This window comes from Passer montanus, unplaced genomic scaffold, assembly GCF_014805655.1.
Source record: "Passer montanus isolate IOZ18808 unplaced genomic scaffold, ASM1480565v1 scaffold26, whole genome shotgun sequence".
Lineage (NCBI taxonomy): Eukaryota > Metazoa > Chordata > Aves > Passeriformes > Passeridae > Passer > Passer montanus.
In genome coordinates, this window is record NW_024367261.1 from 9,742,978 (window position 1) to 9,768,787 (window position 25,810).

A 25,810-nucleotide genomic window follows, 5' to 3' on the forward strand; every position below is an offset into this window, starting at 1 on the left:
CCCCAAGCCTCTGCCTCATTTATGCCTGAGATCCAGCAGAGCAGCTGTCCTCCCTGGCTTCTCTGTTGCTTGGGATCAGCACTGTGCAGTGGTGTGACAGTCAGGCTGAGGCCATACTGTGCGCTGAAGGAGGGGCGATATTTGAGCAGCGTAATTAAGAGGTGGATACATACTAATGGACCCTGAAATGCTGGAGTCGAGCTTGTACAAATTCAGGTCTAGTACCTCCAAGCAGCACAACTTCCAGACTGGCAGCTTCTGTTGAATAGCTTGTAATCCCTCCAGAACTAAGGATGGGATGCTTCCAGTGTGCTATCTCTAAAGGACTTCTTTTGAGTGTATTTTCCATTATTCCACTGCTTTTGCACCCATCTGGAATATTATGTGGAGTTGCAGTACATATATCTGGGTCTTGTAGTGCACTAGCTTCTATCAGGGGGTCTAAATTTTGCTTGCAGTCTCCTGCAATGTGCTCATGTTGCACCTGATAATACTCAAATAACATGAGTTTTCTGTTGTCAAGAATAATCCAGCTTTATCCTGTGATACTGATCTGATCTTTGTACATCTTGCTGGGAAGAAAAGGAGGGAAATGATCCTCCCCATAAAGTCTTGTTGCCAGTTTTGTACAGGTGTGAAAATTAAGGAGCATTTTTGTAAGAATAATTTTCTGTGAAAATATTTGATACAAAGCTAGCTATCAAAAGCTGTTCTCACTAAAAATAGCTTTCTCTAGATACTACTGACACATTGCATCGAAGTATGGAAGAAAGAAGGAGAAATACCATGTTCTCAGTAGAAAGGCTCATCTTCCAAAAGATCTCAACAACAGTGACATAACCCCTAACAAATCTTGAAAGTTTTCTTTTACTGTACCAATTAAAAGAGTTTTGATAATTGCTGTCACCTCCTGCTGAGTTTTAGCATTGCTAAATCTTTTTACATTAAAAAATAACCCCACAAACTGTTCCTATTGCCTGTGTTTGTGAAGTTTTCCTTTCAGCTCTTCATGGATTGAACCTCCTTCACTGTTCATAAAGGAAAATATATGAGCTTTAAGGTAATACTTTACAGCAGAAGCTTAGAGCACAAGTATAAGATGAATATTAAAGTGTAATAACTATGACATTTATATTGCCTATCCAGGGAATGTCCTTTTTTCCAGCAAAACACTTAGCAATTCTTTTGAGTTGAGGAACCCTTCTCCATTTCACCACTTCTCAATTTTTACATGGCTGGGTGTCTTAGGAAGAAGGCAGGTTTTTCTTGTGAGGATGAGGGAGAATTTGAATTAAGGAAAGTAGAAATTCTAGGGAAACTAATAGAAAAGGTGTTAAATGTCAGGGATGATACCTTTACATAAGGAACTGGATAATTCTGGGGGATCAGAGGAAAGGCAACCCAGCTAAATCAAATCCTAAAGACAGTAGAGAGGAAAATATGTTCTTGTAAATCAAAATTAGGTGCTTTGGGTGTAAAGCACCACATACCTTGCATGGCAAAGTCATTGCTGGAGATTCTTGCTGCTGTGGTGCACCCTTTCTGTCAACAGTACAACCCTTTCAGGGATAATGGAATGATTGCATTTTCTTTTTGGTATGTCTTTCAGTGTCTCCCAGTCTGGAGGAAGAGAAGTTTCTGAATCACAATGTTTGAATGTCTTAAGAGTTTGGGTACAGGAGTGCCAGTCAGATATTCTGTCAGTTACTCCTGCTGGTAGTGTTTTACAGCTCTATAATTGGTTAGTCTTCCCATTATCTGAAGCTATTCTTCTAAATGAATATGCTATAGTATCTTTATATAAATAAAAATGTGAATGAATAATTCCCATGGGCTGGCTGAGGCTTTTATAGTCCCTTGAATGCTTATACAACATCATCTCTCTTCTCTCATCACTCTCTTCAACATCATCTGTCTTCTTTTTTTCCTTAGGCTTCAGAAAGTTGTCATCAGTTTCCATTACATAAGAGCTTTTAAATAATCTTAAGATTTCTGAAAGGACAATTGATAAAACCCTGTCTTGATTTTAAAAGGAGACTGTCAAGTCTATTATGCCCTTCAGATGGCTTCCTTTTAGAAATTAAAGTTCTGACTGTGTATGTGTATGTTTACCTATGTATTGACTGTCCTTCCTATCTGGGGATCATAAAATACCATAAGACAGATACTGAAATCCATTATTTCTTGGGCAGCAGGGACAAAAAGCTGTGTTCAACTAGCAAAAAAAAAAAATCAAATTACAATCTCTGTAAGAAGAAATTGTGATTGCTGTATCATATGTTTTGAAGAAAGCATTTTAAAAGCAATAGTTTTCATATTGGAAGTTAGATATATTGATCTAAAGAGATCAGCTTTTAATGATATAAATATTCATAGCTTCTTTTTATCTTACGCCGTTACTTATAAAAATTTAAAGGGGGATGGAAATGGACAACTCTCCCTAAAACCTAGGCATCAGTTCTGAGGAATAAGCCTGTGTGTAATGGAAAGATCTCTGCAGTTCAGCCTGGGCAGTTTTGCCCTGAAGACTCATCAATGAATCTTGTAGGAAAATGACTGTGTATTCTTATTCAAATATATTTCATTTGCTTCTCCAGAATAGACTGTTGTATATTTTTTGTGCACCTATCTAATGCTTTAGAAAAATATTATGAATATTATTAAAATCAGGAGGTGTAAGAAAGGCATGCTGTGTGATTAAGCAAGCTTTATGCTTGCAGCTCCATTTGGGAAGCTTGCACTGCTTTAGTTTTCTTTATTTTCATTCTTGATGGTGACATTTATGAGATTAAACAACAATGTTGACAGCCTGTAGCCTTAGGTTTCTTTAGAAACTTAATTATTCTGTGAGGGAAATTAAAGCTATAAGAAATTGCTTTAGGAAAAATCACAGAAGAACATTGTTCACTTCATTGCTGCTTCTGACATGTTCAGAAATACTTGGAGTTACTGTGAAGGTCTAATATAATATCTGTTAAAGAGGAACAGGCATTTTGGAAAGCCTCAGATCATTAACTGGATAAGGGGAAAAAAAATCACAGGAGAGAACTGAGAGTGTGAACTTTCACACATCTAGACTATTAACTGCAGCTAAAATTAACCCAAGTGCTGGTTCACATTTCGATCATGAGACTTCAATCTTGGTCTTGCATTTCTCTGTATTTTCTACAAGGAGCAAATGCACAGCTTGTGCATGTTTGCTTGAAGTGTCAAGCTGCTATATTTCCATTGCAGGTCTTTTTTTCCTTTTTTAAAATGGAGATTCTTATTCTCCTAAAGGCTTTTAGAAAGTGAACTGCACAGTCTAAAAGTTCTCAGGTCCAACCAAGCGAATCTTGGCACAGAATCAATGTGCACTGGGAGAGCCTGAGTTGATCCCAAGGTGTCTCTTCAAGGTGTAGCTGGGCCTTTTCCACAGTCCTAAAATGACCAGAGTTGTAGGTATGCCTATTACATCTGTCAGCTGTCCTAAGAGAGCTGGCTCTTCTCACAGCTGCAGCAGCAGACTGGAACACATCCAGTGTGCTGCTGGCTTACTGCCTGGTCAGTGGTGCTGATCTTGTCCTTGATAATTATCACAAATACCTGGGGTTTTTTCGCAAGTCTTACAAAACAGGTGCCATACCTGAAGTTGAGTAGGACTGAATGACTTCTGCTGATTTCTCCTAGGATGTGTCTTTTTTGGAAAGAATATCTGAGCTGTTTTTCTTGTACAGTGTTCCTAAACAACTTGAATAAATTGTTTCTCAGTAATATTTATATCCTCAAATTAGAAGATTTTTTTCACATCAAGCCTATCAAATATAAGCAGCAGTTGAATTTTTTAACCTTCTTCTCTTTTCGTAAGAGATTTTATCCAAAGCCTTTCTCTATGGATATATGTTGCTGCTTTTGGCAGGTTTCTTTAGCATTTTGTGGTGTGAGTGAGGTGTTCACCACTTGAAACTGTCACCTAAATCTATTAAGCTTTATGTTAAGACTAATGTAAGTTGTTACAATTGTTCTAAAAAGATATTTTTTCATTGTTCACCAAAAATCTGAACAGTGGTGATTTTACCTTTGTGCAAGATAGTTTGACATAATTCTGTGGTATCTTCATGTTCCCCTCCACAATATGTAAATTTCCAAAAGACATATAAACTGCGCAAGACTACTTTTCTCACAAAGTGATGGGTTATAATACTTGTGCTTGTGTTAGACCACATCAGATGGGAAATGAAATACAGTGTGGTTAGAGTGAACATCTGCCTTTAGCCTCTTTTACTGTATAACTGTGAAAATACCTAGAAGTTGTTCAGGTGCAATAATACAATATTATTCAGTCCCTCTGTGTCTGTGTGTGCAGTTATTACTACTGATACCATGGTTGTACCTGTTAGTTAATATAGCAATTATGTAATTGAGATCAGGAAAATAAGTGTCTTTGGAAAAGTGACAAATAACATAAAGCTCTCTTATGCTGCTTTCAGTATTGGATTTGAAAGCTTGTTTGTATTAGTAGGTTTTTCTATCAAATTCTCTATAGACTAAGTCATCAATACAATTTTTTGGTCATGGGTTTTCCTGTTCCTACGTAGATTAACTGTGCAAGTCTACATGACATTAAGTTCTAACAGTTCTGGTACTTCAGGGGAAGGATACACAAGCAATTAAAAGTCTCTGTGTTACTAGTATGTTACAAGACTTAGGAAAGTGCTGTTAAAATATATCCTTCTTTTTCTCAATTCACTTTAGGACTCAATAGGTTTCACTTGTGCTTTTCAGTAGACGTGTGCTGGCGTCTGTAAAATGAACTGGGGAATCTAAGTTGCCATTTTTTCCAGGGGCAAAAATTTGGAATCATAATATAGGTGATCAAGCAGGAGAGTATTTGTTCTTGTTCTCCTTGTCTCCTTAAATGTGTTAATAAATGCTAAAGTATCTACAGGAATTGCTGTTATTCTTACATTTCTCTGTTCTAACTTTTGCTGTCTATAATGATTCAGTGACTCTGTCTATAACTTAAGAGCTCTGAGTGAATAATGAGATTGATTTCTCAGTAATGCCTCAATGTATTTGAAGTAGAAGTCTTTCTGCAGTCATTGCCTTTTATCACTGCAGAGCCATTAACTAATAGCTTCCATCCTGGGACAATGGAGTGACTAGAGCCTGAGGGAAAATAATTTTCTATAATATATCTGCAAGAAACACAAGTCTACAAGAGCTGGATTTTTGAAGAAGCAGACTTCAGAAATCATTTGTTATAATCATTTTGGGAAAAGTGAGGGCTGAAAAATGATGAGAGGCATTCGCATAATCGGAAAGAAAGAACAGAAAAAAGAGAGATGCTTTCTAGCAGAGAATTCTTGTTTAACTGTGAGGCCAGCTGAAGAAGAAAGTACGAAGCAATGAAAAACAACACTTCAGCTTGGAGAAGAGGCCATATGTGGCAGGGATGACCCTGGCACCCTTCCAGGACCCCAAATTTAGGCTTAAGTAGTGATCAAGACTAGTAAGAAGAAAATAGGCCAACGTGTTTGTCTTTTCATCTAGCTCTGTTTTTCTTGTGCTTGTGCAGTAGCGATGAGTTTGTCTCAGGATCAAGAATGAGTGTAGTGTTAATTAGTATATGACAGTTCTCTAAAATCCACATTGCTGAGATCCGAGTTGAAAGAAAATACATGGATTAACTACCTGGGAGTCAGAATAGCCCTGAGCAAGTCCTGGGAGCCTACAGCAGAGTTGAGTGCTTGTGGTGAAGAAAGAAGAGAGCTTGTGTTGGTGAGATTCCAGTCTAACCCTAACCCAGGATACTAGGGGCAGTCTGACCCTGTATGAGAAGCTTCCAGACAAGGAGAACTCTTGATAATGTAACCCTTGAGCTTCTAGGTTGTGGGAGTGAAGAGTTTTCAGAACAACACACAGATGTTCATTAACTGCCAGGTAACAGGTATTTACCTGATGCTGGTTCCTCTAGCCCAGTTGGGAGAGATGCTATTGTGTGAAACATTTCATGTAGGCATTCCTAGATCCAAAATTTTTGCTTGAATAAATGAAGGCTGCAAGAAACTAGGATAATGGGAAAAGAATTTGGAAGTTACTGGCTTGATCTGCTTAATGGTCTGCCACCTTGAAGAATGAGCAGCCCCAGCTTGATTCATGTGATTGCCAGGGTAGGAGGGTGAGAACTAGAACCCTGAGTGAATTTAAAAACCTGAGCTCCTAGTGTTCACTCACAAAGGCAGGAGGAGGAAAACCATTTCATTCTGTTTTCAACTTCAGAGCACTTGTGACACACAGAGGGAGCAGTTCCTTTCTCTGATGAAATCTGAGTTCCAGTAAGAAACTGGAGCATCAGATTGTTTTGGATGTATTTCGTTCCTGCACAGGAGTAATTAACTACACCACTACCCCAGGTTCCAGTATCCTGCTTCCACTGACATAACAGTTCCCCCAGCACCACTAGCCCATTCCAGCAGTCCGTAGATGTGAATGTTGTTCTGCATGTGGATAATGGTGTGGGATAAGAAAGAGGTAAAGCAGAAGTTCAGGGTGAGGCAAGCCTCATGCTTGCTTTGGTTTGTATGTTGGTGAAAGAGCTGCACTGGGAACTGTAGAAGAGCAGGAGGTTACCCCTCAGGTAATTTAGGCAGCATTTTTTCCTTTAGGCAGGCCAAATTCTTTACTGCAATTCATGAACTATTAAACAATTTATGTTTTTCCTTAGTAAGATATGTGGATATCTAAATATCTCTTGAGAAAAAGGAAACTAAGAAGTACATTAAGATGTGTCAGTGAAGGTTTTTGATCCTTCATTGTGTTGAGAGCTAGGACATTAGCGGGAAACTGTAAGGTAACATTCCGATCAAGAAAAATAGCTCTAGTTTCCCTAATGAATTCTAAAAGTACTTTAAATTCTACATAATAACTAATGTACATTAATCTTGATCGCTTTAGTCTTTAATGGCTACTAAACAGCAGTGTGTTTCTTCAATTAAAATGCTAGCTTGAAGCATGTGCTAAAAAGCTTAGTAGAAGAGAAGCAGTACTGCTTCTTAATGGAAGGGGGGAAATCTAGGAATCAAAATGGGTAGATATTCCCATTTCCAAGTAGTTTATTAATCACTCCTAATAGGTTCTTACATTGGAAGAACAAAGATATTTTGGAAACCTTGGAGTTTCTTCAGAAGACTGTTGTATCTGTATCAAGCCAGTCATGGAGATCTGTCCCTGTGTTGTTGTCAGCCATGCATGTGAAAAGCAGAATAGGGTTGTTTTGATTCCCTACACCACTGCAGATGTCAAAGCAGCAAAACATGTCCTTTACTGTGTGACCCAAGCATATTGCCACTGCATTGCACAGAAGAGGTCCCTGTTTGCTGAGGGAAGTCTCCTGTTCAGAGACTCCTTTTGCTGTTTCTCAGACTATCACTGTGGCTGGAGTGTGCCTTTAGCTATCCCAGTGAATATTTACTGGAAAACACAAATAAATACATGACAGTATATGTTTTGCCAGTTGCAGTGAAATAACCCATCAGACAAACCACATCACGTTAAATGTTCTTGCAAAGTATGTTCCTGTTAGGTAGAGAATCTGTAAAGCTTGCAGATTAACACCAAAAAAAGGTGTGTCTCAGCTGATGTTGCTGTTTGCTTCACACCAGAAAGTTTTTAGTATCCCAGGTGTTAGCAAGGGTGGATAAACAGGCTCTGAGCAGTGGGGCCAGAACTGCCTGCAAGACCTTGGTATGTGGCAGGCTTTCTCCTCTGTGCCAGAGCTGCGCACAGGCCCTGCTCCTCATCCCTGAGGGTCACCTGTGCAGGCTGAGAAGGAGACAGGGATATCTGAGTGAGGTCAGCTGTGACATGTGTTCTGGCAGTCTGGGAGAGGGCCTGTAGAGTGCTTTTATTGCTAAAGTCAAACAGAGAAGTGTCTCATCCTCTGCCTGGCATTTCAGACCTTGCTCCTGCCCCTCCATCCATGTGGCTATGTCATTATTAGATAGCCATTAGAAGGAGAACAACTTGTTGCAGTCTCAGTTTTTGTTACGTGTTTGAAGTGCTCTGTCTAGTCATTTGGCACCCAGAGAAACAACTTTTCACATTTCCCTTTTGTGCACATCCATATATCAAGGTAAATTGATATTTGTACTTTATCAGAGCCTGTGGCCAGTACCATTACCATTACCTGGATAAGACCAGGCTGTCATGGTTTAACTCCAGATACTAAGAGCCACACAGCCACTTGCTCACTTCCCCCTGCCCTGTGTGGCAGAGAACCAGGAAAGAAGTAAACCTATGGATTGAAATAAGAACAGTTTAATAATTGAAACAAACTAAAATATTATAATAACATCATAATAATTTTAATGAGGAGGTGGGTTTAATTTCTCTAAGGGAAACAGGTGATGCACAATACAACTTCTCACCACCTTGCTGCTTCTCTCTCAGTAGCAATCAGCAGCTCCTGTCCAATGTTTGTGTGCTGGGCATGACGTTCTGTGGTCTGGAATATCCATTTGGCCAGTTCAGGTCAGCTGTCCTGGCCATGCTCCCTCCCAGGTCCTTGTGCAGCTCCTCACTGGCAGAGCACAGGAACCTGAAAATCCCCTGGCTCAGAGTAAGCACTGCTGAGCAACACCTGAGCCATCAGTGTGTTACCAACATCAGTCTCACACTGAATTCAAAGCATCACATTGTACTGGCTAGTGGAAAGAAAAGCAACTCTCCATGACAGAGGGTCTGTAGCTGCCTTTTACTCTGGACAGATAAAAGATAATGAGTTGTTTCTCCTTCAGATGCCTTCTTCATTAGTGGTATGGGGGAGACTACAGCTGAACAATACCTTGAATCTAAGTTTTGGACAGCACTATCATAAAAAATTCATGTTTTTACACCAGAAGGTACAGATCAAGTAAAACTGCCTTTGCTAGTTCAAATTTATTCCAGAAATATCGACAGAAGAAATTGTAGAGCAGACTGTAGAGGAGACCAAGACTGTGAGCCAGGAGAGCTGCGATCTCCTGCACTGGGTCGTTTGTCACATCGTAGCTGGTGTGAAAACAACAGGTACGGGGAATTCTCAGCGCTGTGATTCCATTTGGCACATAGGCTGGGGGTTGGCACATGCCTTTTGATCCAGATTGAATTGGTGATGCTCACTGACCCAGTATTGTAGAGATCCAAATTTAATGAATGCAGACCCACTTTTTAGGGAGTTTGTTGGAATTACACAATTAAAAAATATAGCTGGCATTCTGTTTCAAATGTATTGCATGTATTTGTATGCTGTATATATCATTTATGCTAACCTTATAAAACTGATGTAAAAGTCATGTGGTTCTAGCAGATACTCTTAAAACCTCAATTCAGATTTTTCTTATTTGTAAATCAAGCCATGTCACTACTTTGCTCTAATTGAAACCTAGCAAATGTCTAGCAAATTTTTGAAAATTTCTTTTACTGAGAAGTGACTTCCTGCCTTGATGTAATTTCATTTTGTAATTTACTAGCTTTTCTAAAACACCCTGTAGCAAAATGGACTGTCTGAAGTCAAGTGTTGACCTTTTAATGCTGATAAATTATTTTCTAGGTTCTCTGTAGCTTTGTATTATAATGCAGTTGTGTCTCCAAAACAGTCTTCTGAAAGCTGTTTTAATGCATGAAAAAATATTTATTGTTTTGAAAAAATTGTACTGAAAAGGTATTGAAAAAATATTTTATTTATTTGTGTATTGTTTCAGCAAATAAATAAAGAAAAATCTAAGTTGTCAGGGCTAGGAATTTAGGGAAGGAAGAATTGAGGAGTGCCAAGATAACATGTCTTGCCATTAGGATAAAGAAATAAGTAGTAGAGAAATGTAATATTGCAGGAAGATGCTGTATGATACAGAGAAGAAATCTTGCAGCCTGTTGCTAGATGGAGCAATCTTATCCCAGGTACTATGGTGTAACCCACAGCCTCACAACAGCTCCAGTTCCCCAACTGCTGTGCAGTAAATACTCATTGGAAGCCGATTACAGAGGTGGTGGACTACTGGCTTACCAGACTGAGGCAGGCAGCAGAGTCAGTAAACTGGGGGTTATCCAGTTAAATCACATGGCAGTGTGAGGAGGACAAAGGTTTGACTGGTTTTGGCAGGCGTGACCTAGTGAATTTCATGAAAGAATATACCTGTGTGGGAAGGGGGTGTGTATTTTGGCCCACAGAACACAAGAATTTGAAGTTTGTTTTTTGTGCCTCAGTGACAATGACAGTACTACCAGTATCCATATAGAGTCAGGGATGTGTTTTGTCTTATTTTCAATATTTTGCGATGAAGCAGAGATATTCTTAGTTAATATTCTTGTGAGCAAAGTAGTGAATGAACATTGTAGAAGGATGTTTGGTTTACTTATTTGCCATTTAATCTCAATTATTTATTGAAAACAAGGATGAAATAAGAGAAGAGTTAATAAAAATCAGAGTTGAAGGCTTTGACGAAATCATATTTCAGTATAACTTGGTGTAGTATATAACCTACAGATTAAGATATCTACGGATATCTTACTTAAAAAGCCACCATATACCAAATCCTACTTCCAACATCCTTGATTAGCACAGTCAGTGTGTTATCAGCTAAATTCCATCTTAACAATTTAAGAAGCCAAATAATGCATTTTGGAGAGTATTCTCAGTGCTTGTAAGTGATGCTGGCAAATCCAGTCAGGATTTCAAGCGTTACTTCGCAGTGTTGGGGGTCTTCAAACTGGAGTTGGTTCTCCCTTATATTGGTACGGGGCTACCTCCACATACACATTGTGCTTCTGTGAGAAAAATGAAGGCAGTTTTACTTTTCTCAGATAAATTAGATGATGTTTCTTTCCCAACTTCTTGTTTTGATGTATGGCTTTGAATTTTCTAAATTGCCCATACATCCTAGTTCTTTTGCCCACTTTTCTTCTTAATTTTTTATTGCATACAACCATTCTTTAATCAATTACTCATATTTGGATCTCTGAGGAGGGCATTATTCTTCATCACTATCTGAGACTATTGCTATCCTATACAGAAATTAGTTTGAGGAATTAGACCATTTTCAAAAGACATTTTTCAAACCAAATCCCAATAGAGTTGGTTTACAATGCCTACCCAGGTGCTGGGAAGAAAGGCTTGAAACTGTCTTTGCTCTCTTCTGAGCCTTGGTATTACAGCCTCCCAGAGTTACCCAGAATCTCTACAGAGCTACAGAACTACTGTCTAACTTTTATTGTCAGAATAGGTAATATTTGTAAACTAGAAGAAGCTGGAAAGAGAATTGATGCAAACAACAAAGGCCTGGTTTAGCTTTCAAATAGGATTAAGAAGTGATATGCTAGAGTGCATCTGTGCATTTTCCCTTATGAAAGTGTCAGGTAACAGTCCACATAGTGAAAAGTATATTTAATTGTTTGCTGTCTTCTATATGTCAGTGACAAGATTATTTGTTGTCTGATATAAAACTGCCACTCTCACCTTCACGCTTTGAAGAAGTAATTATATTGCATGTTGTATGTCTTATAACTACATGGATTATTTTTAAACAAATAATAACAAATATAATAACAAATAATATTTTATGGACACATTTTCTATTTCTGTGATTTAATTACAGAAGGAAAATTGCAGGTTCAGCTTTCCATTATCCAATTTAATTGTTATCTGTATCTAAATTAGTTCAGTACAGAGAAGATCATACAAAATTTAATTTTAAAGTTTTATTGCTGCACTGTTTGGTTTTGGAATATCACAATGTTTAACTAGAAATGACCATTTTCTTAAAGAAAACATTAATATTGTCAAGAAACCACTGTTGGAGTGATTTTTTTTGTTATTAAACTTTGCCCTTGATCTGAATATTAAGAAAACACAGGTTCATCAATGGAACAATTTTAGTAACATTTACCAACTATCCTTGTTAAATCCAGAAATTACTACCATATGTTATTTTAAATTTTCTGTGACTTCCTGACTTAAAGTACTCTAAATTTAGATGTGCATTGAGTGTTTAGTTCAGAGAACTACCTATAAAGCTGTTGTAGGATGTTTTCAGTTTCCAGAATAGTTTCTCACCATTGGAATTGTGCACAGGTGCGCTAGATTTTAAGGCAGAAAGGCATTGGGGCTGTACAGAATTTAATTAGCTCTCACTTTACTGTTGTGTTAGTTAAAATACTCTTCGGAGGTGTCAGTTAGTGGAATTGGTGGGAGCCTGGAGGTTTTTATGAGGAGTGTTGAAAGCACACTGCTCCTCCAACTGCAGGGGCTCTCTCTGCACCTCGAGGCTGTGCAAGGAACATTCTCCGTGCATAATTTTTCTGCATATTAGATTTCTGGATCACCCTGTAATCCTGCAGACAGCATTGGATGAGTTCTTGAGGAAGTATATGAGGTGTCTGGCATTTGTTCCTGCAGCACTAAACAGTATCCTGTTTGTCCCAGCAGGAGCAAAAAGTGAAAACACACAGTGCAGCTTCCCAGTAGTGCTGGGGTGGTGTTGTTCATGGTTCCCACGGCTGTATGCCTGGCAGTGTGCTCTGCTAGTGCCAGGGAGGAGCACCGGGACAGAAAATCCAGTGTCCCTGCACAGATGTTCCAGGGAAATTGCCAGAGGGTAGACACCTGAGTTACAGGCAGGCTGTGGACAATTGCTTACTCTTGTATCAGGTGTACATGAAAGGGCATAGAATCAGAGTGGTTTGGCTTGGAAGGGACCTTAAAGATATTGTCACGTATCCCATGTTAAAAAACATAACCTCTCTGAAAACTTAACCATCTTGTCTGTCTGTCCCATATAACATACTAATGCTCACAACATTAATTTTCAGTTTGTGTGTTCTCTAAGCTCAAGGCATTGAAGCTTGTTAGCTAAGTACTGGGGTGGAATCTTCAAAATTAGTTGAAGAGTTTTACTGGATAACCAGCCCTAATTCATCATAACTGAAGAATATTGCCAGAGAACTAATGTAATACATTGTTCCCACAGTCAAATTCCTGTGGAAGGAAGTCAAATTCTAGTTGCATTACCAAATGCCACATCACCCTCTATCCATTGTGGAAGGAGTTTACAGAAAGCTGTGGTCTAGGTGTATATGGAATCCAGGACAGACCTTCCACACAGAGCTTTGGAGGCGTGCCAGGGGCAGTGTAATTTGTGTTGCAGGGCTGTGATGATGTTAGAAGGCAGCACGCAGTTCCAAAATGCCCTTTCCAAACTACTTACAGCTACTGTGTGTGTGTTCTCATTAGAGAGAAACTTGGCTAAGTATTTGGTAGCAACATGAAGTCCTAATTTATAATGTCAGTGCTGTAAGCTGATTGCTTGTAAAAGACTAAACATATTTAGTCTGCAGACTCTGCTTTGTTATTGTAGTGATTTTAGGAGGTATAGAAAAAAGTCAAGTCAACTTGCGAAAAATAAAGGGTTTACTCATTATCAGAATAGTGATGGGGATTGTGGGTATTTGGAGTTTAAAGGCTACGTGAACATGTATTTAAATACTTTCTGTAGTTTTCATTTACAAGTCTAAAATAAGGTTTGGAATTTAAGATTTAAGTTTGCTTTGTTTAAAGCAAGGGTTATATTGCCCTTTGAGTTCCTTTGCTAATTAGATGTTTCTATTTTAATGTAGCACTGTATTTCTTAAAGGGCTGACATTGGGATGCAAAAGAAAGAGAGACAATCTGCTCTTCAGTTAAGAAAAGAAGAATGTTTTTCCAACACTATTTTCAGCCAATTATAAATTAAGACATTAAGATAATAGGAGCAAGAAATACTGGACTTCTTTCACTTTGTTCCCTGTGTCTCTCATAGTGAACTACATTTAAAGTGAATTCATGAAAATGGAGTTTTCATTCGACCTGTACATTGTAATCAGATTTTAGTGGTCATTTTAACAGATCAAGAGCTAAATAAATTTTCATTTTCAGTAAATTTTTCTGTGCTATTTTTATAGGTATGCACCTTGTGCTATTGCAACTCTGTAAACCTGTCTCTTCATTTGGAATATCACTATTTCTTACTAGCATTCTGTGGATGAAATTTTCCTAAAAACTGCTTTATGTATATGTATATAATTACAAATAGTTTTTTCTTTTTATTTTTAATGTCATTGTGTAGTTTATTTATTTATTTAAATAAACTACACTTGTAGTTTATTTAAATGTCTTGACGATTCATTTAAATATGTGAGATTTTATGAAATGTAGTTCTCTTTTGAAAGGATTTTTCCAGCACGTGAACTGGTGGGCCTCCTAGAACTGGGTATTACAAAGGAAAAATACTTTGTGCAAAGGAAAAGGAAATCTGGATTGTAGAAGTTCTTTCACAGAGTTGTCAGATATTTAAAGTTCTGCATTCAGTGTTTTGGCAGTTGTTCATATGTGAGATTAAAGATACTCAGTTATTATCAACGCGTTTGGCTTTTAATAGCAGTCAAGCAAAATTCGTTACAAAAATGCAAATCAGGCATGGAAGCCTGCAACGCTGCTGAATCATTTTCTCTAAATAGTAATAAGGAATTCTGTATGAGCTTAACTTTTCCACTCAAAAGTGCTACGCACTACAGCTCTGAAACTGGAAATGACAAAGGATGGGCACAGAACAGTGAGGAAAATATACATTTTAAATTATTTGTTATGTTAATAGATAAGCCACCATGGGGATATACTGCTTTTTCTCTGAAGATAGAAATTATGAACAGCGTGGTATCTCTCTTTTCTGAATTTGCAAAGAAAAAATACAGCTCTGTGTTCCTGATGTCCTTCCTCTATACTTCTCTCAGGGTTAGCTTTTTATTTGATATCATAATACTCATTTAAATGTTTCTTGAATAACTGTGAAGCTGCAGAACACAGTACACAAATACTGAAAGATTTTTATATCATAATAAAAAAATGCTAATGTTCAGGAGTGATTTTTTTTTCTATAGATATTTAGCTGTGTTTTCTTTTTTGTTTTTCTCATGTTTTTTTCATCCCCATAAGTGACTAATGTTTCATATTGAGATTGAACAGAGTTGTCATTCTAGCCTTACTGAAATAACAAGAACTGACAAAACAGATAATGGTCAGGCTTTTGGATTTCCAAAGATACTGTTTAATACAACTGAATGAGGGATGAAATATAGGAAAGGCATCCATTAAGGTTTCTGGAAAGTCTTTCTGTGGGCTGGAGCTCCATTCTTTAATTAATTAGTCACACTGAGTATTTCAGAGCTCTGTATTTAGTTGGTTGTCCTCACCAAACTCTAGTTGCTGTGAAGTACATTGACATTTTAAATGTTATTTTCTTGAATAAATTAATAATTTTGCTAGTCTTTGCTGTAATTATTTAGTAAATTAACTGTTCTGCACTTTCAAGAAATAATGAACTGGCAGTGAGGTATTATTTCAGTGAGCTGTTATTTCTTGTATTTCTTCATAGACTCTTTTTTTCTTTTCTATGAGATCTGTGCTATTGATTTATGTCCCAGTAAATTACAGTATTTGGTCTCTAAAAGCCTGCTTGTCCTGACATAACCTTTTACCTGCAGTAGTGTGTACCTCTCATATGTGTAAATGACAGCTGTCAGATTGCCAGTGTCATTTTTCTGTGGGAAATACCATCAGATTCCATGGGCGCAATCTTACAAACAGATGAATACAAATGTTTTCAGCTGTGAGCATTGTGGTATTGATTCCCTTGATGACTTCATATTTATTTCTCAGTTAGCACTGCTTGTGTACTTCTTATCCTCTGCTTGTTAAAGATGCACTACTCATTTCTTTTGCCATGTAAGACTCAGGTTTATTTAATTCCTAATTAGCTTTTCTTCACTAATAGTATCATTAATGCCTGAAATAGCACTGTAGCTCTGAAGGCTGAAGTCATCACTAAGCAGGTGTTGCTCAGGCCCCATACATTTGTATAGCTTTTAATGAAAATGTGCTGAGATTTCTTTCAATTGGGCATTTTAAGCATGGGAGCTTCCTTGTCCAAACTGCATGTTAATAGAAGCTGTGTGGAAATAATCACTCTTAGCCTGAGAAACTGCTTTTTATTGTGAATTAGGCTACATTTAGTACCCTGAAACTGCTTCAGCACACCACATTTGACTTTCAGTAGCAAAGTATTCAGGTAACACTTTTACTTCATCCCATTTTTCCTTGTTAGGGATTTAGAGCCCAGAGTGTATCGCAGGGTTGCAGCCTTGCCTCCCAGGAATATTACTTCTACCACCCTATGCTCAATAGCAAAACCCACATGACATCAGTGGGAGGAAGTGCTCTGTAAAGCAGCCAGCAGTGTCTCTTTTTGCCCACAGCTGCAGCAGAAAGGGAAGATAGAACACAGTACTGCTCACTTCCCATTTTGGTTTGGACTTCCCTTCTGACTTCCCACCACACCTTGTCCATCTCCGTGAAAAGTGAAAGGGCAGGTCAGGTGTCAGCAAACCAAACCAAGCAGTTTGGGCTAATGAGCTTCCCTCTTGGAAAACAGCAATCAAAGTGTCTGTGTAGATAAAATTTGCTTTGTATTTCAGCATTGTTTACAAGCTCACAGGTTTGACTCTTAATCTCTGCCTTTATTTCTTTTGGATATGTATAATTCATGCTAGTATTTATCGAATGTCTTTCTTTCTTGCTATATTCTGTTTCTCCATGCTCTCAAAGTAACAGGATTATTGTTAAATTACTGCTTTTATCTAAAATAGATCATTTTATGAGTTTTTCATTACTGCAAGTGGGTGCATTCTCTTAATGAAACCCCACCCAGCAAGGAAAGTTATTTGAGAGATGCCTGCCCCTCTGCATGTATTTTTCTGCTTGAAATTTGAACAAATTATCCAGAAGGATTTTGAAGGTGCTTCTACATCTTATTATGAATTCTGTGCAATGCAAAAATCTCAACTTTATTTTTGTCTTAGAAGTACACGTCTGATGTATAATTCCCTTTGGCAAGGAAAAGAGATTTTAGGATTCCACAAATCCAAATTCTTTTGCTTATGGCTATGTCCCAGTTGAAGCGTTAGATTTTCCTCGGAGATCTTTCAGAACCAAGAACATGATTCTTTCAGCAGGGTATGGTGCGCATCAGTTTCCTGTTTAAACTGGTTCGCTCTCCAGAGATGCAAAGAAATGTGTTGTTCAACCTGGCAGGACTAATCCAAAGAGACACAAAAGGGAAGGATGGGATCCCAAAGTTTGGAAGCATGGAAGTGTACATGCTGGTGCAGTGAGATTTGGTTCATCAGTAATGGTTTTATTTTTATAAAAAAAGCAGAAACTTTGATATTTCAAAATCATACAACATTTGTATTTTGGTACTATCTCTTTTACACAATGGCTTTCTTCTTTCTTTTGGAATGCAAGAGGAATGTAAATCTCATTATTTTCGAACAGTCTCATACTTTCTTCAGAAGAATGGAAGAAACAAATTAACGCTACTTTGTTCTTTGCACCTACCGCTGACAGAACATAACAGCAATTAAAAACTGAATTGTGTGAACTGGCTACTGTTAGTTCATGTAAAAGCAAGTGCTGTACTTTTTGTCTAGACCTGAAAAAAGATGAGTCCTTTAGCCTCACGTTTTCTGATGTTGAATAGGAGTCTCTCAGTAAGCACTGAGACACCTCCATTCATGGGCCTTGTCTCTGTCTGTCCTTCCAGGGGTCACAAGCGCAAACTGGATGAAGATGATGCTGCCAGTGAATCCAGTAAAGAATCCAGCAATGAAGATGAGGAAGGAAGCAGTTCTGAAGCGGATGAAATGGCAGCAGCACTTGAAGCTGAACTGAATGACTTCATGTGAGATTCATGCCGAATATAAAATTTTTAATTATATTTACTTCTCATAAACAGATCGGACTTCAGATGAGTTCATGTCAGTACTCAGTGTTTTTCCAAAATATGTGTGTATATTTTGCAAAGCATCTCAAGAGGTGATACGTTATTTTACAAAACCAGAAATGGATGTTTTTAAGTTGTTTAACTAAACAAAATATACTTTTTTAAGCAAAAAAAAGGTATTAAATGGGACATGGTGTGCTATGCCAAAGATGTTAGGAGCTCTGCAGAACCTTCATGTACGGGACAGTGGTACAAAGACTTGTGATTAAACATATATCAAGTTTCTAAAAATATTGCAGGCTGTGGTTTATGGGTTACAATTTTCAAAAAAAGGAGGAGATAAAGAAGATGGAATTGTCTGGGTAGTACAGCAGGAACCTGACGAACTGGTCATCCTTTTCCACAAATAAGGCTATCAAAAATAAAAGGATTTTTGAAATAAAAAAGAACTATTTATATTTGTATAGAAACAGAGAGTGATATGCAAGCTTTGTGAACTCTGCACTTGACCCACCTGTCATTTGCTTGTAAGAGAATACATAGTGGTCAGCATTCAACATGTTTAGGTTACTTCGTTGAATAGTTGAGTTCTTTAGAGACATCGTTTAGATTTTTAACTTTTCTTCTTTGTAACCAGAAACTTAGCACAGCAGTCTATGTGGTCCTGTACTGCCATAAGATGCATATTCACCCATTCGTGTTGTCTTGGAAAGAACAAGTGCTACTTCATTCTAGATAGAATTTAATTTGTTTGACAAGAGATCTGATGTAAAGTTTTTGTATATTCTATTTCATATTTGACCCACAAAACAGATTTTCTTTCATTTAATAAAGGTTCATTTTGTATGCTTTGTTTCTCTTTCCTGTTCATTTCCTTCGATCAAACATAAGGTGCTTTTCTGTATTATCTTTTCCTTTATTCTGCATGAAAATAATGAAAAATGTTGAAAGCGGATGCAAATCCGCTTTCAGGCAGGTGGCTGAAGGACAGACGAGAAACACTGGCTCAGAAGATTGATGGACTCTTAACATCAGACTTTCCTCAGGTGTCTTTGACTGGTCTCTGAAGTTACCATAAGAGTTGTTGCTCCAGTATTGAATTTCTGTGGCTAGGACCATGGTTTATTCTCAATTGTTAGCAACTGGAGATTGAATCCTTTTAACAATGTGTTTGCAAAAGAAGACTTGTTAGTTTGTATGTCATGGTTAAAAGGAATACTGGTGCAGAAATACTTTATTTCTCCACTTAGCAGCAAAACAGAACATTTCAGTAGAATTTCAGCTGCTTTACAAATAGCACTCTAATTTTAAAGCTTCATAGTGACAATAAAAGGAAGACTGAGAAATCTTCAGATTAATACTGTTTTTCCACTTGAAAATGCAAAGTCAGCATCCACAGACAAAAATAGTGGATTTTGTGAGAAACTGCTCAGTTTTCTGGACATTTACACAGGTACCGCACAGCTGAATGCTACAGTGCCCTGCCTGCTGTAGTTCTCCATGAAAACAAGCAGGATGTCTCCAAGTGATTTTTCATCATATAACAGAAGAAAAAGACTATGCTTGTAAAATGGGAAGTCAAAATATTTTCTTTCAGCAACCTGAATACAGCATCCCCAGCTACCAGAGGATGACTCCTTGATTAAATACTAAAATGCATGGGGTTCTGGGGTGTGTTTTGTGTTTTCTTAAAACCCCACTTGAAATAATGTGAAATAACATCAGCTTTCTGGGTCACTGTGATGCTGCAAAGGACTTGACAGCGCAAATTTCAGCAGAGACTTGTTCTGGCTGATGGTCTTTGCCAGTCACGCAACTCTGGGGCAGCATTTAAGCTCTGAATTTAAACACAGCCAGCGAGCAAAGCCAGGCTCTGCTGGGTGCTGCATCCCTGGCACTACAGCTGCCTCCCACTGCTCCTGAGGGGATTCTCTGCAGACAAGCTGTCCAGTGGGAAAGGCTGTATCTGTCTCCCAGTGTTATTTTATGGATGATGGTTTAACTGGTGAGAGGGGGTGGTCTTGGCAGGAGTCCTAAAAGTCATCAGCACTCCAGTATCTCTTAACAATCCCTGCCCTCCAGTCCTTGTAGTAGGAGGGACCTGGCACAGGGAGGATTGAGCAACTCCTTGCTCACTGTCAGAGCAGTGCAGGAGGCATCAAGCCTGCTTTCTGCTGAAAAGTAGCCTCAGGTGGCTGTGCTGAGGGCACTGGTCACCAGTCTCTGTCCAGGTGGGAGAGAGAAGTGGAAACTGAAGATTTAATGGATGGTAAGTTAAATGCCCATTCTAACCTGGCAGCGAGAAGTCTGGATGTATGAAGTTGTCACTCACTCCCACTAGCTTACACTTTTTTGAAGGTGCAGGAGCATCCTAGGAAGAGCAACAAATGTGCTTTGTGAAAGGAGTTTAACTCTTCATTAAGTGACCTAGATATTTTGACTGGGTGTTTTATCCTGCCTTTTTGCCCTACTTCTGTACCTTCGGTTGCTAGCAAGGACCTGCTGCCAGCAAGGGCACTGTGACAGCTGAAGAGGCTGGATTCCTAGTGAGGCTGTTGAACTCACTGGGCAGAACTGGTTTCTGAAAGGGTGCTAGGTGTGTAAATGAGCACAGAAAGGACACCTGGCTTCGTCACGCTTTCTGAGCGTGTACTATCACTGCTGGCTAGGAAAGATGGCTCCTAAGAGCTCATGGTTATTTAAGAACTGGGAAGAGCCATCATTTTGATTTAAAGACCAATAGTTGTACTTTCTCCTTGACTCGCCCTCACCAGTTCTTAAGAGAATGAGAAGATATCACAGTTCTGATGAGAATCATAGAATAGTTTGGTTTGGAAGGGACACGTAGTCTATTCTCCCTACAATGAGCAGGAACCTCTTTAACTAGACCAGGTTGCTCAGAGCTTGGTCCAACCTGGCCTCAAATGTTTCCAGGGATGGGGATGTAGTGGGACCTGTGATAAAGGCAAAAAGCATCGCATAGTGGCCAGGCTTTTCTCCTTGTGCCTGTGCTGGGGACACGGGAAGAAAAGGGAGCCATTGCTTAGCACTGAGATGTGGAAAGCTCCAAGCGTGCAGACACTTTCCCTGTTGGGTTTTGTGCATAAAGTTTTCTCAGTGTTACATAGTAACATCCTCTGTGAGGGGGTGGGAAGACTCAATTTTCTTTCTTGGCACTACTGCTTGCAGAATAGGTGACTGTCTTACAAGTGTGAAAATACACATACACAAACCTGGAGCTGTACCTAAAGATTTCTCAGCTCTGCCTAGTTTTACCACAGTGAATATTGCAGTAGGTGACAAGTCGAAGAATAAATACATAGTGGTCTTGTTAAGGAAGAGGATCTCATCATGTAGCTGAAAATTCAGCATGAGAAGACTCCCAGTTCTCACTTCCAAGCTTTTATACATTTGTTTTTCCTATCCAATCCCACCTTCTGTTGTCATTTCAGAAGTGTTTGGAGCCCAGCACCTGGCTCAGCCTCCTCCCCCTTCTCTCTCCCAGGAGCGGGAGGCAGCAGTACCCAATCCCCCAGGCAGCATCACCTACAGCAGGCATACGTACCTGTGCTGATGGGCTGCAGCTGAATATCCTGTGCTCCTTCTGCTGGCCTGGCTTTAAGAGAGAAAGACAGAGAGATGACCTGTAGTAACAACAGTAACAAATAGTACAGAGAAGTGAAAATACTGCCTTTTTGTAGGCTGGGTGTGAGTGTTTCTGTGTGGAAAAAGGAGTATCTTTCTTCTAGGAATTTATTCTTCAGTGTCATACAGTTCATAACCTGTTGAGGAAGATGATACAGGAAAGCCTTATAAATATGATTGTCTGGCAAAAGATTTTGAGAATATGGAAACTATAAGTGAGATTGAAATGAAAGCAAGCTTTCAGGTACCTTAGTTACTGAACAACTGGAAAACAATAGTATGGCCAGTTGAAGGTAATCCCCATTTGATGAAACAATACCCTCTGCTTGCAGACAGGTCCAAGGGTCACAGCAGACCCTACTAGCTTAGCAGAAGGCATCCAAAGAGTAGTTTATAGGGTTTAAAATGTAACACAGTATGTAATGTTATGATTCTTATAAGCTGTATGTAAATGCTATAGGATTTGTATCTTGTATTAGATTGGTTAGTAAGAATTAGAATATTCAACACAGATTTATTGTATTGTAATGGGAACCATTAATTCATTCTCTCTTCATCTTTTCTTTACCACACTCTTGCATTCATTCTCTCTCTACCTCTCTCTTTGGGGCCTGCTCCGAGCTGTGGCTGGCAGCTCCAAGCAGGGCCCCTGCACCCACGCCCTCAGCAATAAACCACAAGTCCCAAGACCCAGCTTCAGAGATCTCTCATCTGCGCTTGTCCCGGCTGTCCTGACCCCCTGCAGCTCCTACAATAACCATAAATGGAAAAATCTTTGCTTCTGGTCTGGCCTCCCCTGAAGATCAACTCAACCATTCCCAGCAGCTGTTATGTCATTGTCCCCAGGAACCAGGCCAGCTGCTTTCCTGGATCTCCTCAGGGCCCACATGAATCCTGTTATCTTTCTCCTTAAAGGAAAAAGTAAGTCTGTTGTTACCAATATATGCATGACAGAATGGCTGAGGTGGGAGTGGACCTCTGGAGGTCATCTGGTCTAATCTTCCCTGCTCAAGCAGGAAGGCTCACCTGTCCATGTCCGTGTCAGTGTCTGGATGTCTACAAGGATGGAAAGTCCACAGCCTTTGCTCAGTCACCTCACACTAAAAAGATACTTTTTTTTAAACTTTTTTCTTTTTTTTAGGGGATGTGGAAAGGAAAAAAGTGAGCACAAGGAGCATGATTGCAGACAGAGAAGGAATAAAGCGGGTGGGGCGGCCCTCACCCCCAAGTTTGTCAAGGAGCTGAAACTTCAGGATGCATGATTGCCAGAAGCTTGTTGTTCTTTCAAGTCCAGAACCAGGTGCTGTACTGGAGAATCCCCTACCACATGTTAATGAGAGTGTGAATTTTAATAAATATGTGATGGGTTTTTGAGCCACTTGAGAGTTTATTTGGGAACAGGATTTGAGGAGAATGTCAGGCACCTGGAACACAGGATTGCTAAACTGTGGAGAAACAGACATGAACTATAAACCAAGCCCTCTCTTGCGCAAACTCTATTTCTGGTACAGCAAATTATTCCTTTCACTCCTCATTCTTCATGATTCTCTTTTTGCTGGAGAGTAGCAGAAATGCCCCATGACCTGATCCCAGGGAAGGGTGGGGTTGGCACAGACCCCAACCCCAGAGCACTCAGATAATTTACTTGGTGAGATGGGGGCTGATTTTGACTCACATTCTGTCGTGTGCACTGAGCAGAGGGTGGGTTTGATGTGTTTGCAGTACTTGACATTGCTGACTTCCCAGGGCCTTTTTAAACCCCCTGGAGTTCTCATCCCTGCAGATCTCATGCCCACAGAGCCTGTGCTGCCACCCCATGAGTCAGAGCTGCCTTGGCAGAGGATGATTAATTCTCTTTTCTTTCCACACTCCATCCTAACTCTGCTCCCTGAAAAAACAAGGAGCCCTGTCTGGTAGCTGTGTGTATGGCACTTCTAAAGATCTCCATCCCAAGATGAACCTGGGCTGACTTAATCATTAGGTGGGCTTAGAGGAACTTTACAGGTCGAGCAGATGCTAACCTGAAACAACAGAGGTAAAAGTGCCTTTTGTTGCCCTATCTGTGGAACGGACAGCTGTGTTCGTGGGTTCCTTCCATGTGCTGTCCTCTTCCACTGAGCAGTCCTCCATGAGTCAGCATATCGTGCCAGAAGACTGGGAAGCAGAATAGACCTTCCTCCTGAGGCACCACTGCCATCCTCCTGAGCCAAACTCTCACCAGAGCTGGCAGACAGTAACTGTATTGCAGAGCCATATGGGTTTAATAGGCAATGACAAAACACTCATCCTTCTCCAAGTCTGCTCTTAGAGCAGTGCTGTTCTCCTCTGTCCCTTTTACATCTGCCAGGGGAAGCCTTGAAAAAGTGAATCTCAGTGACAGGCCTCTACTGACAGTAATCCTGAGGGGGAAACTTTGACCAAGGACTGTCAGAAGAGCTGAGTCCTTCCTTCCTTTTCTTTCTCTGCAGGAGACCAGCATCTCTAAGACTGTCTGTCAGATTTTAGATGTTGTTGCTCCTTCACAACAATCAAGCTGTTCTTGCTGAAGCACAAACTACCATTGCTATTGATCAATTGTAAGGGTCAAAGCCCACAGGCAACAGCCTCTTCCTCCTCCTCCTCCTCATGCTGCCTTCAGACCAGGTGCTGGAACTTTTCTGGCAGGAAGCAGAGCAAGAAGTCAGAAAAGCTTCTTATCTTTTCAGATCTACCACTATGGATATGCATGACCCTTTCAGGACATGAGTAATAAATATGTCACTTAGTTCAAACACAAATGGTGCTTGGGAGATTCTCTGTTTTAATTAAGTGGATGAGCTTGGTCCTCAGAGAGCTCAACATGTCCTTGGGTGAATAAATGTATTAGTGATTCAGCTTTGTCTCTCATAATCCTATAGCTGCAACCCACAGAAAAGCTTATTTTCCTTGATACTGAATACCAAATAAAGAACAATCCACCTGATTCCTTTGCTTTTTGCTTTCTGTCCTTGGATCCAAGCTCTCAGCCATCCTGTAAGACCAAGGGGAAGCCCCACCATAGGACCCATATGCACAGCAGCCATGTGCCAAGCCCACGGGCCACATCAGCTGCATCCTCCTTGAGTCTCCTCCCTCCAGGGGCTGCCTCTGGAAGCTATGTCACCTCTGAGCCTGCCTCAGAACAGCAGCTGTGCATCTTCCAGCACCCATCTACTTCACTGACCATCACTTTTCCCTTGCTGGTGGAAGAGGCTTTCAGCTTGCTGGCACAAAGCACATCTTCCCCTGCAGCTGGCTCCTCCTGTCAGCAAGCCAAGACACTTTTCAGTGATTTGGATTTTGGCACTTCAGATCTCTCTTCCTTTTTAACATTCCCAAGACAGCTAAGGAGGTGAAAGCAGACCCCTGGTGGGCTGTGGGATGGGAAAGAAAGAAACACAAGAATCTGAAAATTCTGCATTACCAGAAGAGCTAATCTCTCGCTACTGAGGCCATGCTTGGTGCACATCCATCTGAACACACCCATCAGGCAAGGAAAGGGGAACAAAGGCTGGACACTGTTTCCTTACATGAGAGGGTCCTCAGTCTATAAGGGGAAAGAAATGGGCAAAACAGAGGTTCATTAGATCAGAAATTCTCCTCTACAGAGTGTGCGCAGGCCTGTATCAGCCCAACACCTACTGCTCTCCTTGAACCGCAGCCCACGCACAGGGCACCGAGCAGAGCCCCTGGCTCGCTTCCTTACAGGAGGGTGCCTGCAGATGCAGACTGGGACACAGCAGGGGTTAATTTCAGCTATGGCTTTAGGTAGCTTTAAATTGCCTGCATTTGACATCTGTGAGGCAGAGGCTCTAACAGCCGAAGTGGAAGCGCTGAGGAACAAGTCCGTGAGTAATTCCTGTTTGATCCCCAGCTTATATCGTTTACCTCGTTACGGGACCGCCTGCAGCCTCCAGCTGCTCTCTGCTTCCCCAGGGTTAATAGATTCCTCTTGCCCCGGTGCCACGTCCCTGCCCCAGCCGAGCTCTCTCCTCGCAGACACAGCGCGGCCTCCCCCACGCCCGCCGGCTCGGTGTGAGGCGAGCCCAGCGCCCTGCGGCCGGGCCGCAGCGGCTGCTGCCCGAAAAGGTGCGGTGCTCAAAAGAGCCCTGGCCGCGGTGCTTTGCTGCGGTGCAGCACAGGCTGAGACACGAGTGGCAGCGCAGGAACAGCTGCTGCTTTCAGAGAGCAAATCACAGAAACGCTGCCCGTGCTGGAGAGGGACAGCCTGCCGCTCGGCCCCTCGGAGAGCAGCCAGCCCGGAGCAGCCCGGAGCGGGACATTTCGGGCCCCTCGCTACAACACCCACTGAGGTGCTG

General features: G+C 40.3%; 1 protein-coding gene and 1 long non-coding RNA gene across 2 annotated transcripts in view; one reads left to right on the forward strand and one right to left on the reverse strand.

Moving 5' to 3' along the window:
• CTDP1 (CTD phosphatase subunit 1) overlaps nucleotides 1-18,674 on the forward strand; it is a 97,828-nt gene extending 79,154 nt beyond the window's left edge. Inside the window, exon 13 of the mRNA XM_039712265.1 lies at nucleotides 17,649-18,674. Within this exon, the coding sequence (XP_039568199.1) occupies nucleotides 17,649-17,790 (142 nt within the window). The 3' untranslated portion in view covers nucleotides 17,791-18,674. The remainder of the gene's footprint in view (nucleotides 1-17,648) is intronic.
• A 130-nt stretch (nucleotides 18,675-18,804) lies between these two features.
• Nucleotides 18,805-25,496, reverse strand: LOC120503607. The gene is made up of 3 exons (XR_005627800.1): nucleotides 24,916-25,496; nucleotides 21,394-21,444; nucleotides 18,805-18,984 (listed from the first exon to the last, which is right to left on the reverse strand). It is a non-coding gene; the product is annotated as an uncharacterized LOC120503607 (long non-coding RNA).
• Between the last annotated feature and the right edge of the window lie 314 nt (nucleotides 25,497-25,810).